At 41.4% G+C, this 16718-nt stretch overlaps 1 protein-coding gene across 1 annotated transcript in view; it reads left to right on the forward strand.

The window, feature by feature from the left end:
• Positions 1 to 16718, forward strand: part of LOC140588902 (uncharacterized) — a 69981-nt gene that overhangs the window by 48774 nt on the left and 4489 nt on the right. Inside the window, exons 8-12 of the mRNA XM_072711542.1 lie at positions 11229 to 11402; positions 11541 to 11714; positions 11854 to 12027; positions 13147 to 13320; positions 13423 to 13469. Coding sequence (XP_072567643.1) covers positions 11229 to 11402; positions 11541 to 11714; positions 11854 to 12027; positions 13147 to 13320; positions 13423 to 13469 — 743 coding nt within the window. The remainder of the gene's footprint in view (positions 1 to 11228; positions 11403 to 11540; positions 11715 to 11853; positions 12028 to 13146; positions 13321 to 13422; positions 13470 to 16718) is intronic.

Here is a 16718-nt window from a genome sequence, read left to right on the forward strand (position 1 = left end):
GTCCTCATCCTGCCATCTTCCTGCTGCCTGCTCACTGTCCTCATCCTGCCATCTTCCTGCTGCCTGCTCACTGTCCTCATCCTGCCATCTTCCTGCTGCCTGCACACTGTCCTGCACACTGTCCTCATCCTGCCATCTCCCTGCTGCCTGCACACTGTCCTGCACACTGTCCTCATCCTGCCATCTCCCTGCTGCCTGCTCACTGTCCTCATCCTGCCATCTTCCTGCTGCCTGCTCACTGTCCTCATCCTGCCATCTTCCTGCTGCCTGCTCACTGTCCTCATCCTGCCATCTTCCTGCTGCCTGCACACTGTCCTGCACACTGTCCTCATCCTGCCATCTCCCTGCTGCCTGCACACTGTCCTGCACACTGTCCTCATCCTGCCATCTCCCTGCTGCCTGCACACTGTCCTCATCCTGCCATCTTCCTGCTGCCTGCTCACTGTCCTCATCCTGCCATCTCCCTGCTGCCTGCACACTGTCCTCATCCTGCCATCTCCCTGCTGCCTGCACACTGTCCTCATCCTGCCATCTTCCTGCTGCCTGCACACTGTCCTCATCCTGCCATCTTCCTGCTGCCTGCTCACTGTCCTCATCCTGCCATCTCCCTGCTGCCTGCACACTGTCCTCATCCTGCCATCTCCCTGCTGCCTGCACACTGTCCTCATCCTGCCATCTTCCTGCTGCCTGCACACTGTCCTCATCCTGCCATCTTCCTGCTGCCTGCTCACTGTCCTCATCCTGCCATCTCCCTGCTGCCTGCACACTGTCCTCATCCTGCCATCTCCCTGCTCACTGTCCTCATCCTGCCATCTTCCTGCTGCCTGCACACTGTCCTCATCCTGCCATCTTCCTGCTGCCTGCTCACTGTCCTCATCCTGCCATCTCCCTGCTGCCTGCACACTGTCCTCATCCTGCCATCTCCCTGCTCACTGTCCTCATCCTGCCATCTTCCTGCTGCCTGCACACTGTCCTCATCCTGCCATCTTCCTGCTGCCTGCTCACTGTCCTCATCCTGCCATCTCCCTGCTTCCTGCTCCTGTGCCTCTCCTTCCTTCTGCTGACCACCACTTTCCTTCATACACATTAACAGTTTGCAAAACTGCACCTATACATTTTGTGTAATGTTATGTAGCTCTTAACACTAATATTTCCTACTTACTCTTCTTTTACCACCAAAAAAGTGTCTGATGTCTTCATCTTTCCTTTACCTCATAGTGTGTCTGTGAATAAAATCTAATCTACGTTTAACAAAACAGTATCTGGGCTATCAGATGAAGCTTCTAATAAATATGAAATTGTGGAATGCAGAATCAATACCACAAAAATTCAAATAATAGGGCTTATTATTTGCTACATAGTTTTTTAAGTTGGCCCTATAGGTTTCACTTATAGTAATGTTTTTTCAGAGCATAACTTTAGACCTTCTTAAAATTGGCCTAATAACAAAGCACACAGGCTAAATGGCGAATTAATTTCAGAAAGGCAAAATTTATTCATGATAAAATGAGAATGAAAACATAGGGAGTTCATCTCCTTGGAAAATGACCATGATCGATTTTACCTCACCAAATAAGCCTGGTTTAAATAGAGAATCTTGCTAGTTAATGTAACTAACGTTGACTGTACCGGCCTCAGAATGACAATGGTAAGTAATTCAACTTATAAAGACATCAGCTTGCATTAGTAGATGAAACACTTAAACGAATAAATGAAGGCTGTAAAATAACACATTTTCAACAGGCTAGACTTCTGGTGGCTACTTACACTTACCGACGCACGACAAACAGTACCATGACAGATGAACACAATGAACAGTTCACTCAATGAGAATGAATGATGCAACCGACTGGCTAAGCTGCTTCTAGCGCCGAGGTGGTTAAAATGGTACGGTCCACACTAGGGCTGTCTGTAATCGTTTTACATGAAACTGCTATTTTTGTTTATTTGGGGGGGTCTGGGTCTTGATCGGGGGGTACTGTACCCCCCAGTACCCCTGTAATTCGAACTATGATGCAGTGGTGTTAAAGGATGAACCGAGAAGCATGAAGGGGAAGAAGGTCAAGGTCAAGCTCTCGCAGAGAAAGAGAGACTGGTTGAGATTGGGGTTGTTGTATCAGTACCACACAGCCAATGGACTGCATCATTGGTGCTGGATTATAAAAATAGATGGGTCAGCTTGCATGTGAGGGGCCTTTAATGTTACTTTAAACCCTGTACTAACTGAAATAGTACTGATTTCCTGTTATTGAGGAACTTATTTCTGGAATGGATAGTGGAAAGTAGTTTAGTAAAACTGATCTCAGTCAGGCCTTTCTCCAGATGCACTACATCGATACCTCAGTGCAGAAGGCAGGCATTCCAGGCATCTCAGGCTGCTTGAAGCACACTAACATGATATGGCATCAAATCCAAGCTGCCAACAACGGTGGAAAAAATCTCCATGTCATATTCTTGGACCTCGCCAATGCCTTTGGATCCGTGCTTCACAGTCTCCTATGGACGGCTTTTGACTTTTTCAGCGTCCCAGAAGGAATCACCAGCCTTGTCAAATCCTACTTCCAAGACATGCAGCTATGCCTGACAACAGATGAATACACCACATCATGGCAACAGCTAGAAAGAGGGATATTGGCAGGGTGCACAATCTCACATCTTGGCTTCACAATGTCGATGGAGGTCATTATCTGAGCCTCTCAGTGGGTGGTTGGGGGGGCCTAAGCTCAAAACTATTGAGTTTATTGGGATTCCTAATTCTTTCATAAACTTTTCGTATTAAATGGTCACCACACCTTCCCAGATTTTCGTAAAATTATTTTATTTTCTCCGATTTACATATCATAGCCAGCTGAGTTCGGAGAGGTGAGGACATTTTGTGCCGCTCGGTTAGCACAGTTACAAGTAGTGAAGGACAGAAAACTGGAAAGCCAAACGAACTTGGGTGAGGGTGAAGACTGTCGCTACATAACTGAACAATATTGTGATATTAGTCACCTTTGCGCTGTTATGCGACCAGGTGATTTAAAACTGAGAACCCCCCACCCCGAAATTGTATGTCTTTATTTTTTGTATTAACTGGAAGTTTTGTTTTTGTGTTAAATGCATATATAACGATATTGCATTACAAATCATATCTCAAATCCTCTTCTCTATCCATTACTGATAAGAAAATTAACACCTGAAAAATTCCCTTAATGGTAAATGTTGAATAAATTTATGATTTAATTTGTGATTAATTTGTGATTAACTATGGACAGTTCTGCGATTAATCACGATTAAATATTTTAATCTATTGACAGCCCTAATATTTAAAGATCATACTATTTTATCCAAAACTGTTATGTAGATTGTTTGGAGTGGACATTTGATCTCTGTGCTTTGTTACTAAAAAAAAATGAAAGTGCCCTAGATTGCAGTGCTCAGGGTTGTCCCCCTCCCCCCCAAAAAAATGGCCCTGGCCCTGGATTGTTATGCTAATTAAGTTGAAATCTGTGTGAAATCATGTTAATCACTTTACAAGCAGTGACCCCTGAATGTTACTGAGTAACTGGGAGCTACAAGCCAAACCGTCCCTCCTGGCTGCTACCTGCTGTCTCTCTGTGCTGCCACTAGATGTCACTGCTTCTCTTATACTGTCATAAGCAAGCTGATGTCAGGAAGCCGCCCTAATGAAATAAGCTCAGAATGTGGATGGCAGTTACATCTATTTAAATACAAATGTAGGTTATTATTCCCCCAGCAGCAGCAGTGGTAGTCAGTGTCAGTGCAGGACCTTTGTCTCTCCATAAAATGCCTATTTTAGCAGCGGCACAGAGGGCAGCGCTGTGGCTTCACACCCCCAGTGTTGGAGGCTGAGCCCCCTGTCTGTCTGCAGCTGCACACTCTCCCTCTATCACATGGGTTTCCTCCTGCCATCCAAAAACACGTGTTTAGGCTACTTTCTAAATTCCCCATGACATATGACAGCCTCTGTGTGTCTGTGTCCTGTGATGGACTAGAATCCCCCCCCAGGGTGAACCCGTATCCTAGGCCTTCTGCTGTCTGAAATAGACCCCCCCACCCTGCCCCACCCCCAATCCGGGATAAGTGGCTAGAGGATGGATGGATTAATGGATGGATATTTGTGTTTTATTCACAGGGACCGAGTGAAAAGATGTAATTCACACCCACATAAAGGAGACTTATCATCCATCTTCAAGGTCTGCATTTATTACTGAAGTATATTTTCTAAAATTTCATATAAATTGACATACATCTTCTACAGATGTACAATAAGTAGTTCATCCTGTCAAAGGGATGATACTTACAACTAATTCACAAGTGAAATTATAAAATGATACGTTTCCAGAGTGATAATAATTAAAGTGTAACTGATCATTTCAGTTACTGGAGGAAAAAGCTCAAACGTTTCTGAAGAATGAGCTGATGAAGTTGAAAAGGTACCTGGATCAGAATGACCCAGAATGCTCTGAGCCTCAGCTGGAGGAGGACAATGACCTGGACAGTGATGGTCATATGCAGAAGACCTGTGGTAGAGAGGGAGCTCTGAAGATCACACTGTACATCCTGAGGACCATGGAGCAAAATGATCTCGCTGACATGCTGGAGAAGAGTAAGAGCTGTACCTCATTCAGTGTGTGTTTGATTTGCCACAGAAACATAGTTTATGAAAAAATGTCAGTTTCTCATTTAATTTAATTAGACTTATATGGGTAAAAAAAAGCATTTTTCTCTCATATCATTTCAGGGCATCTTGTCTTGCAGTGTCAGCACAGAATGAAATGTAACCTTAAGAAGAAATTTGAGCGTGTATTTGAAGGGAAAGTTAAGGAAGGACAGCCAACACTTCTCAAAGAGATTTACACAGAACTCTACTTAACTGAAGGGGGAGCTGGAGGAGTCAATGATGAACATGAAGTGAGACAGATTGAAACAGCATCCAAGAAAAGGGTAACAGAAGATACTATAGTCAAGTGCAATGATATATTTAAACCCTTACATGGGCGTGTGACACCTATCAGAACTGTACTCACAAAAGGGGTCGCAGGTATCGGGAAAACAGTCTCTGTGCAGAAAGTTATTCTTGATTGGGCAGAAGGAGAAGCAAACCAGGACATTCACTTCATATTTGCTCTTTCTTTCCGGGACCTGAATTTGATTAAGGATGAATACAGTCTGATTGAGCTGCTTCACCACTTTCTTCCAGAATTGAAATCACTTGAATCCACTGACCTGTATAGGTACAAAGTTTTGTTGATCTTTGATGGTCTGGATGAGTGTCGCCTTCCTCTCGATTTTCTGAACAATGAGGGCTGGTTTGATGTAACAAAGAAAACGTCACTGGATGTGCTGTTGACTAACCTCATTAAGGGGAATCTACTTCCATCTGCTCTCCTCTGGATAACCTCCCGGCCAGCAGCATCCAATCAGATACCTCCTGAGTGCATCCACCAGGTAACAGAGATACGAGGATTCAATGATGCCCAGAAGGAGGAGTATTTCAGGAAGAGATTTAGTGATCAGAGCCTGACTAGCAGGATTATCACACATGTGAAATCATCAAGGAGCCTCTTCATCATGTGCCACATACCTGTGTTCTGCTGGATTTCAGCCACTGTTCTTGAGAGTCTTTTTATTGAGTCTGACAGTGGAGAAATTCCAAGGACCCTGACTGAAATGTACACACACTTCCTGATCTTTCAGGCAACTGTAAAAAATGACAAGTATATGGAAAAACATAAAATCAAGTTTAATAAATGCACTAAATCTGGGAAATTCCTTTTAAAACTTGGTAAACTGGCTTTTCATAACCTTGAGAAAGGCAATCTCATATTTTATAAGCAAGATCTGACAGAGAAGGGCATTGATGTCACAGAGGCTTCAGTTTACTCTGGAGTGTGCACAGAAGTCTTTAAAGAGGAGTATGGGTTGTACCAGGAGAAGGTGTACTGCTTTGTGCATCTGAGCATTCAGGAGTATCTTGCTGCTTTATACATGTTTCTGTCAAACTCATCAGCTGACCTGCTGAAGACTGCAGTGGATGAGGCATTAAGGAGCAAGAATGGACACTTGGACCTCTACCTCCGCTTCCTCCTTGGCCTCTCAACAAAGTCCAGTAAGACTCTGTTACAAAGACTACTGGGCCAGAAAAGAACCAGTTCACATAACAGTAAGAAAACAGCTCAATACATCAAGAAAAAAATACAGGAGAATTTATCTGCAGAAAGGACCATCAACCTGTTCCACTGTCTGAATGAGCTGGGTGACAATTCTCTAATAGAGGAAGTACAAAGATACCTGAGTTCAGGAAGTCTTTCAGCAGAAAACCTCTCACCTGCACAGTGGTCAGCTCTGGCCTTTGTGTTACTGATGTCAGATAAGGAGCTGGATGTGTTTGATCTGAAGAAATACATCAGATCAGATGAAGGTCTTCAGAGGCTGCTGCCTGTGATCAAGAAATCTAGGACAGCTCTGTAAGTACGTCTTACGTACGTCTGTTGCTAAAGAAGTACAGATGTTCTTCATGATACTGCTTTTATATATAATCAAAATAATTAGAATGTATTTATATAGACCACCTAGGAATTCTTTTTAATTCTGGATACTGCTGGATATGCTGGCCAACCCTGCACTCTGACCTCCAAATTTACTCTCACCTGTATGTGTGTGTCAGAGAGAGCAAGATCAGACAGGCGACAGCACTACTTTACCAGGGGGATGAATAAAGTATCACTATTTCATCCCTATCTGATAGGATTGATAATTGTCTGATTAGTGTTTTGGAAATTTAACTGTTTTTCAGGTACAGCAAAACGGAAAATGAGAATTTCAGTCATGGTGTCAACAATTCAAAAGTCATATAAAAAATAATGACTTAAAAAACTTAACCTTTTCTTGACATTCAAATCCCACATAAACACACACACACACACACATCCCAGGCAGGATCTGAACCCAAAACCGTAGAACCCCGTGGGTCGGCTGTAGTGCTGATCACTGAGCCCCAGCACTGCTCACAGCTTTATAAAAATACTTATGCATATACAGTATTACAGTGTCTCAGGGTAACTCACCCTGTAAGATCATTAAACAGCACTTTGAGATTTTTGGTAATGTAAAGTGCAGTATAAATAAAATGTATTATTATTTATTATTATTAGTAGTTTGGTCTCAGCTCAGAATCTCAAGTAAAAACTATTTGTGTTTCTGACTAAGACAGGGAAACAACAACATAACTGATAAGAACATAAGAAATTTACAAACGAGAGGAGGCCATTCGGCCCATCAAGCTCGTTTGGGGAGAACTTAACTAATAGCTCAGAGTTGTTAAAATCTTATCTAGCTCTGATTTAAAGGAACCCATGGTTTTAGCTTCCGCTACACTAGCAGGAAGACTATTCCATACTCTAACTACACACCGTGTAAAGAAGTGATTCCTCATATTTGTTTTAAAATGTTCTCCCGCTAATTTCCACTTATGGCCACGAGTTCTAGTATTTAGACTAATATTGAAATAGCCATTTGGCTGAACAGCATCCAGACCAGTTAGAATCTTATAGACCTGGATCATGTCCCCCCTTAGTCTCCTTTGCTGAAGGCTAAACAGATTCATCTCAGCTAACCTCTCCTCATAAGACATTCCTCTAAGACCAGGAATCATTCTCGTAGCCCTCCGTTGCACCTTTTCTAAGGCAGCAATGTCCTTCTTACCAAAGAACCTGCACACAATATTCTAGGTGGGGTCTTACCAAGGAATTATATAAATGTAACATCACCTCCCTTGACTTACACACCACACACCTAGAGATATACACTGTACAGTAACCCAACATTCTATTGGCTTTTTTTATTGCTTTCCCACACTGGCGAGAGTGGGACATGGAAGCATCAACATACACACCGAGATCTTTCTCATAATCAGCTACCTTTATTTCAGTGGAACCTATAAAATATCTGTACTTTATATTTCTGCTCCCTGCATGGATTACCTAAAATTTATCTGTGTTAAATTTCATCTGCCAGGTATCAACCCAGTCGCTAATTAAATCCAGATCCCGTTGTAGCCTCTCTGCTACTAGATCAGTATCTGCTACACCACCCACCTTGGTGTCGTCTGCAAATTTAACCAGTTTGCTGGATGTATTGGTGTCAATATCATTAATGTAAATTAGGAACAATAGTGGTCCTAAAATTGAACCCTGCGGTACCCCATTATGAACGGAGGCCCACGGTGACATTGTGCCTCTAATAACTACTCGCTGCTTCCTGTCAGTTAAGCAGTTTTCGATCCAAGCTGCCACAGTTCCTAAAATCCCTGCAGTTTTGAGCTTTAGCAAGAGCCGTTTGTGGGGGACAACATCAAAGGTCTTCTGGAAATCTAAGTAGATCACATCATAGGCCTTTTTGTGATCAATTTCACTTGTAGCATCCTCAAAGAACTCAAGTAGATTCGTTAAACAGAATCTACCTCTCCTAAATCCATGTTGGCTATCCCTCAGAATGTTATTTGCATCCAGGTAATCTACCATTTTCACTTGGATTATAGCTTCCATTATTTTTCCAGTAATGCTAGTTAAACTGATTGGCCTATAGTTTGCTGGATTACTTCTATCCCCTTTTTTGAATATGGGTGTTATATTAGCTTGCTTCCAATCTGAAGGTACCACACCCCCATCGATTTCTGGAATATTAAAGTTAAAGGTTGGCTAATAATATCCCTCATCTCTTTTAAAACTATAGGTAAGATGCCATCAGGGTCCTGCGATTTATTTACTTTGAGTTTAGCTAGGCTTAGTACCACATCATGTCATATTCGTACTAATTGGTGGTAAGTTACTTGTGTTCTCTACTGTGAACACCTGTGAAAAATAATCACTTAACTCATTTACTATATCAATTTCGTTTTCAATTATAAGGCCCTTACTATCCTGCAAATTAGTGATTTCAGCTTTTAGAGCTCTTTGGGAGTTAAAATATTGGAAGAAACCTTTACTGTCATCCTTAGCCTCCAATACAATCTTCCTTTCTACATTCCTCTTAGTGAGTCTAATGTTATTTTTTAACTCTACCTGTAGACTTAGATACTCCTGCTTAATTTTGAAATCATTAGTTATTTTCCAATTGTGAAACAGAGCCCTTTTCCTCCTGACTTTATTCTTAATTTCCTTAGTAAACCACCTTGGTTGTCGTTTCCTAGATTTAGTTTTGCTGGAAACAGGTATAAAGTCCTCTTGCACTTGCTACAATGTGCTTTTAAAAAATTCCCATGCCCCTTCAACTATTTTGCTATTTAACTCCATCCAGTTTACAGTTTCTAGTCTCAGTCTGCTACCATTAAAGTTAGCCTTCCTAACATTGTATACTTTTAATTTTGACTTTGCTCTTCGGACAATAAAATTAACCTAGAATTTAACCATGTTATGATCACTACCGTCCAATGGTTCTAAAACCTCTAATTTTCCAGTCCTATCCTGGTTATTAGAGAAAAGATCAAGAAGGGCTTCTCCCCTGGTATGGGTATTAACAAACTGAGTAAAAAAAACAATCCTGTACTATTTCCACCATCTCAAGTTCATTTACAGAAGAGCCAGAGACTGTGTCCCACTGTATCCCAGGTAAATTAAAATCACCCATAACCACCGCATCATTTTTATTACTCATAATCCTGATATCATCATATAACATTCTGCTTTCTTCTGCAGCTACATTAGGTGCTTTATAACAAACCCCGACAATTAGGCCATTTGAGTCTTTAGCATCAAGTTTTATCTATAAAGCTTCTGTACTGTTATTTTTATCAGTGAGCTCCCTTGCCTGCAACTTTTCTTTTACATATACTGCAACACCACCTCCCTTCTTGCCTATCCGGTCTCTACAGAACAACGTATAACCATCCATATTATATTCATCACCATCATTGTCACCCATCCATGTTTCAGTTATTCCTATAATGTCGTAAGTGTCCGATGAAATTAAAGCCTCTAAATCATTAATTTTGTTTCTAATTTAAAGCATTTAAGCATTTAAATACAGACCACAAATGGTAGTCCTTTTACAGTGTCCACTTTTAATATTTATTTGGGCTTTCCGTCTCTCCCCACATAAATTCTTAACTAACCTCCCTGCCCCCCCAGTCCCTAGTTTAAACACTGGTTCCCCTATGGTTCAGATGCAACCCGTCCGGCTTGAACAGGTCCCACTTGTTCCAGAAGGTCTTCCAGTGCCCCATAAACCTGAACCCCTCTTTCCTACACCACCATTTTAGCCACGCATTTAATCCTCTTATCTCAGCTAACTTAGCCTGACTTGCACGTGGCACGGGAAGTATTCCAGAGAATACCACCGTGGATGTTCTGCTTCTAAGCTTATCCGCGACTTCTATAAATTTATCCTGCAGAACAGCCCTCCTACCCTTGCCTATGTCGTTGGTGCCAACATGCACCACGACAACTGGATCCACCCCGGCTGGGGCCAAAAGCCTGTCCATTCAATCTGGAAGGTCCCCTACCTGGGCACCAGGCAGGCAAGACACTGTACGGGACCCTCTATCACGGGTGCACACATAACTATCTACACCTCTTATAATTGTATCCCCTACTGCGACAACCTCCATCCTACTGGGGTTAGGCGGCTCCTTGGTGCCCAAGGGCCCACCTGCCTCCCCAGTCTCTTCTGGCTCTAAAGCTGGAAGCACCTGAAAGCGGTTAGACACCGTCACTTCAGGTGATGCGGCCTCTGTAAACTGTGTACGCCCTTTTCTACGTCTACGACCTACGTTCACCCAGCTATCTCGACCTACCTGTTCATCATTCTCCCCCCTCCCCGTTTGTGACGTATATTTAAATTTTCCAGTTAATGAATGGATTTTAGAGCATGTTAACTCTCATGCCCTTATTCAAACTGGGTCTCTAAGACAATATAGAACAGGATTTAGGAATGTATGACTCATGAAAATATACAGCACATAGCAAAATTACACTGTAGAGAAGCTTTATTTTACCAAAATCTATTCATCTGTGAGCATTGATCCAGTCCTGATCCACTAAACTTTTCATGGTATTTGTGCTTTGAATTGAAAGTATTCACTGTATTTTTCATGCCGGGAAGCATGAGGAACATCAGAGGATTGTCTAGTTCCTTTTGAAGTATTTGCTACCTCACTTCTTTATTTATATTTTATTTGATATCCCTGTGCATATATATTTTATCTTAATACATTCCTTTTCCAGCCTGAACAGCTGCAGGCTGACAGAGACATGCTGTGAAGTGTTGGCTTCAGCTCTCAGATCAAACTCCTCTCAGCTGACAGAGCTGGACCTGAGTGACAATGACCTGCAGGATTCAGGGTTGAAGCTGCTCTCTGTTGGACTGGGGGATTCACACTGTAAACTGAAGATACTGAGGTCAGTATTACTGATTATTCCACAGCATAAATTTTAATTATTGAAATCTGTATTGCAGTCTCACATTTACTTAAAAGTAATACTCATAGTGGTGAGGTGTTTTTATTTATTGGAAAGATATTGTCTGTCTCTCTGCAGGCTGTCATTCTGTAGAGTCACAGAAGAATGCTGTTCTTCTCTGGCTTCAGCTCTGAGGTCAAACCCCTCACACCTTAGAGAGCTGGACCTGAGTAACAATGACCTGCAGGATTCAGGGGTGAAGCTGCTCTCTGCTGGACTGGGGGATTCACACTGTAAACTGGAGATACTGAGGTCAATATAACTGGGTATTCCACACTGTAATCTGTAATTATTGAAATATTTATTGGAGTCGTCATATTTACCTAGCAGTAGTACTTCTACTGGTCAGATGATCTTATCTATTGGAGCGATTTTGTCTTCCTCTGTGCAGGCTGTCATTCTGTAGAGTCACAGAAGAAGGCTGTTCTTCCCTGGCTTCAGCTCTGAGGTCAAACCCCTCCCACCTGAGAGAGCTGGACCTGAGTGACAATGACCTGCAGGATTCAGGGGTGAAGCTGCTCTCTGCTGGACTGGGGGATTCACACTGTAAACTGGAGATACTGAGGTCAATATTACTGGGTATTCTACAGTGTAATGTGTAATTACTGAAATCTTTGTTGAGGTTGTCGCATTTACTTAAAAGTAATACAGTGGTACCTCGGTTCTTGAACTTAATCCGTTCTGGAATCCGGATCGAATCCTAAAAAGTTCGAGTTCTGATCAAATTTTTCCCATAAGGAAAAATGGAAAACCAATTAATCGGTTCCCGGCCCCCCAAAATTACACCTAAATATGTTTTTTTTTTTTTAGCATTTAAACACAAAATGAACAGGATAAAACAAGAAGAGCATTTTTTTCTTGATGGCTTCCAAAACGATAAAGATCTTATCCCAACATTACCCCTGTCCTGCCCCTATCGTCCGCTCCTTCCGTGTGCCACGCCCCCTCGTTAACCTCGTGTGGGATCCCCATGTGATCAGCTGTTTCTGGTTGTTGTCATTAGTCCTCTGTATTAAGTCCGCATTTCAGTTTGTTTCCCCAGTCCGGTTATTGGGTGCGTTCAACTTGCTTACAGCGCTGGCTTAAAGCAACACATTCTGATCCTCACGCAATGCATTACGGTTAGATGCATTGCGTGCATGCATCTAAATTGCAGCTGCACAAACTGAAAACGCCTCCGTGACGACACACCTTTGCCCTTATTGGCTGAAGAGTTTAGTTACACGCATGACGTTTGTATCCCAGGCAGTTCCGGTGTGTAATCTGCTATTTCTCCCGAATATCATGTAAAGCAGTGAAATCCGGTTTTCAGTTAATTTACCTGGTAAAATAAACAGTTAAATTAATTACATAAATGCTCTAATAGTACATGTAAGTTAGTGATTTATTTATTGTTAGTTACTGTAATGTTGCGCTGCTTTATTTGGTTAATCGTCCAGTCTGTGAAGAAGGCATTCAAGTAAGAATTGCATTGTAGTATGACTCATTTCCTGGCGCGTACAATTTATATTAGGTCAGCATTCACGGTTCGACTTCTGATATTCAGATCAAGTTCTAGGTCAAACTGGTTTGTTCAACTTTCAAGAAATTCGAGTTCTAGTGAGTTCAAGAACCGAGGTACCACTGTACTCATACTGGTGAGGGGATCTTATTTATAGGAGAGATATTGTCTGTCTCTCTGCAGGCTATCATTCTGTAGAGTCACAGAAGAAGGCTGTTCTTCACTGGCTTCAGCTCTGAGGTCGAACCCCTCACACCTGAGAGAGCTGGACCTGAGCAACAATCACCCAGGAGACTCAGGAGTGAAGCTGCTCTCTGCTCTACTGGAGGATTCCAACTGTAAACTGGAGAAACTAAAGTGAGTATAGAATGTGTGTCTGCACCTGTAGTGTATGTGGAGAAAATACAACAATTAAATAAATGGATACAGCAGTACTATGTCATTCTGCTTCTGCTATAGTGTAGACCACAGTGGAGAGTGCAGGACCAGACCAGGGATCCAGAAATGTAAGTTTGTTTGCGTGTTTTTATCCTTAATACCATTCATACTACTTTATGATTACATTCACATAATTATTGTGATGTGTGTTTTTTTTATTTAAAAAAAAAAAAAAAAACAACTAGATTAGGTTTAAAGATGATTGCTTTCTTAAATAAGAATGTAGTCTGAGAACTTCTGTAGAAATACATTAAATCTTTGTGAGAGTGTAACAGATTTTAATACATTCTGGTATAGTTGTGCATCTTTAAAAAAATCCTTCATGTGTTCTTTTTGTGCATGCGATGAGTGTACTTTGAGAATTGTTGGTATTGTCGTAAGTCAGCACCCGTAATCTCCCCAAACTGGCTGCGACACTGACCGTCTTCTCAGTAGAACTGTAATTGGGCTTTAAAATTTAGACCCAACAAGGCCCAAGCCCATGTAAAATGATAAAAAATTAAGCCCGAACCCGACCAAACCTGTCAGGTCCTGTCAGGTTTGGACAAAAATCTTCAGCTCTACTCCTCACTCTGCGCTAGTGATGGGTATTTCGACTCTTTTTAGTGAGTCGGATCATTTGCCTCAGCTCACCAAGAAGAGTCGGCTCTTCCGGCTCCTAAACGGCTCTTCATTTTATCACTTCTGCCTCAGCCAGATTCAGCACTGTTTCGACCCATGATTGACATGTGTACTAAACATTATTATTTCCTTAATACCATAATTTTACATTATTTTTGGTATAAAGACTAAATGTAAAATCATCAAACACTTAAACACCTGTATTTTATAAGTGGGAAAATCTGTTTTTTTGTTTGATCTAACAAAAACAGTCAAATAACATAAATAACAAATAAAAATACTAGTGCTGTCAAACAATTAAAATTTTGAATCAGATTAATCACAGGGTTGCTGTGGATTAATTTAGATTAATCATGTCACGCCCCGCTCCGTCCGCTCCCGATGTGTGCCACGCCCACCTCATTACCTCCTGTTTCTCCCCGATTGTTCTCACCTGTGGCTCGTTACCCGTAGTTTGTCTTTTGTATTTAGTCCTCGTCTGAGTCAGTCTTCCCCAGACTCGTCATTAATGTTACCTGTTGTGCTTCCCCGGTCCCGTCTTTCTCCAATACTTTGCCCTACTTCCTGCCTCAGTATCCCTGCTTCCCGGATCGCCTTCTGATCGACCGTGACAGATCACGATTAAATATTCATTTTTAATCTATATTAATCGCATTTCATTTTTCATGAGCAAACAGACTTAAGAAAAAAGGGAAAAAATATGCACTTAACATGTTTATTGAACATCTTGAACACGAGTCGGATGCATTCCATCTGCCACAGAAGTGCAATACCATGCACCCATATCAAAAAGCAAGATTTTTTGCTTAGCCGGACAACTTTTTGGATTTAAGGTACCTCAGTTTATAAAAAATTATACTCACCTAATATTAATCCAACCAATTCTGAAATAGAAGAGTTCTTAAACAACATCGACCTACCAAAATTAAATAATGAACAAATATCGGCATTAGAATTACCTCTATCAATATTGGAACTTCACGAGGCACTACAATGCATGCCTAACGGGAAAGCCCCAGGTCCAGATGGATTTCCAGCAGAATTCTACAAAACATTTTGGCCTCTGCTAGCACCACTCTTCCATAGAATGGTTATAGAAATTAAAGAAACTAGCAGCATCCCCCCAAATATGAATTGTGCAGATATTAACCTGCTCCTCAAACCTGACAAAGACCCTGCTCTCCCCTCTAGCTACCGACCAATATCACTCATAAATGCGAACCTTAAAATCATCAGCAAAGCACTGGCTAGTAGAATTGAAAAGGTGACACCTTACATAATACATCCAGATCAAACGGGTTTCATTAAAGGCAGACAGTCCACTAACAACATGAGGAGACTAATTGGCGTAATAGACTACTGCAACATTCAAAATAAGGAAGCCATAATCATCTCATTGGACGCAGAAAAGGCTTTTGACAGGGTCAACTGGAAATTTCTAATGGCAACCTTACTATAATTTGGATTTCGCGAGAACTTCGTAACCTGGATTAAAATTTTATACAGTTCACCTAAAGCCTGCGTAAAAACGAATGATCAAATCTCCCCAAGCTTCACTCTCAGAAGGGGCACTAGGCAAGGTTGTCCACTTTCTCCATCACTGTTTGCTATATTTATTGAACCATTGGCAGCAGCAATTCGGAACAATAATAATATCAAAGGTATTCAAACAGCAAGTATAACCCATAAAATTAGTCTTTATGCAGATGATGTATTACTTTTTCTTCAAAATACACAGGGTTCCCTCACGGAGACGATAAGACTCATAGATAAGTTCTCCTCCATATCAGATTACTCTATTAATTGGAATAAGTCGACTACTCTTCCAATATCTTGTGACTTCCAGTCCAATTCAACTATCCCACTTCAATCTGGGAACATTAGATATCTGGGTATTAACATTTCTGCCAAGCTGTCAGATCTGACGCGATTAAATTACAGTCCGCTGCTTAAAAAGATAGAAGATGACCTTGCACGGTGGAACAATCTACCCACATCACTTCTGGGAAGAGTAGCAACAGTCAAAATGATGATCTTACCAAAAATTAACTACACGTTCTCAATGGTTCCGAGTCAACCTCCGCGGACTTGGTTTAATTCCCTGGACTCCTTAATCTCAAAATATCTATGGAAATCCAAACCACCACGAATAAGTTTAAAAACTTTACAGAAACCCAAAAACTGTGGGGGTTTGGAGCTTCCCAATTTCTACAACTACTTTCTTGCCAATAGATTGATGTCCTAAAATGGACTACGCAAAATAACTTAGACCTTAACTGGCTGGATATTGAGCAAATGTTCTGTAATGATATTCGAGTCCAGGACCTGCCATTTATCAGTCATATACTTAAATGACATTGTTGTTTTAAGAGCATCAACATCAGCACATCACTGACAGCCTGGTGGGAATTTCTTAAAATGAACCAAACCTCACTGGTCCCATGCAAACTGACACCCATCTGGAACAACCCTGACATCTTGTTAAATAAAAAAATTATAAACTTCCTGGCTTGGCATAATAAAGGAATCAAGCGCCTCGAACATATAATCCAAGACAATCGCATGATATCATTTGACAAAATAGCAGAAACTTATAGCATTAAGAAAAACAAATACTTAGAATATCTTCAGCTTAAATCAATAATACATAATAGATGGCGCCGTAAGCAATTAGATCTGGAGCTTTCACCTAAAAT

The sequence above is a fragment of the Paramormyrops kingsleyae genome, chromosome 4 (genome assembly GCF_048594095.1).
Source record: "Paramormyrops kingsleyae isolate MSU_618 chromosome 4, PKINGS_0.4, whole genome shotgun sequence".
NCBI lineage: Eukaryota > Metazoa > Chordata > Actinopteri > Osteoglossiformes > Mormyridae > Paramormyrops > Paramormyrops kingsleyae.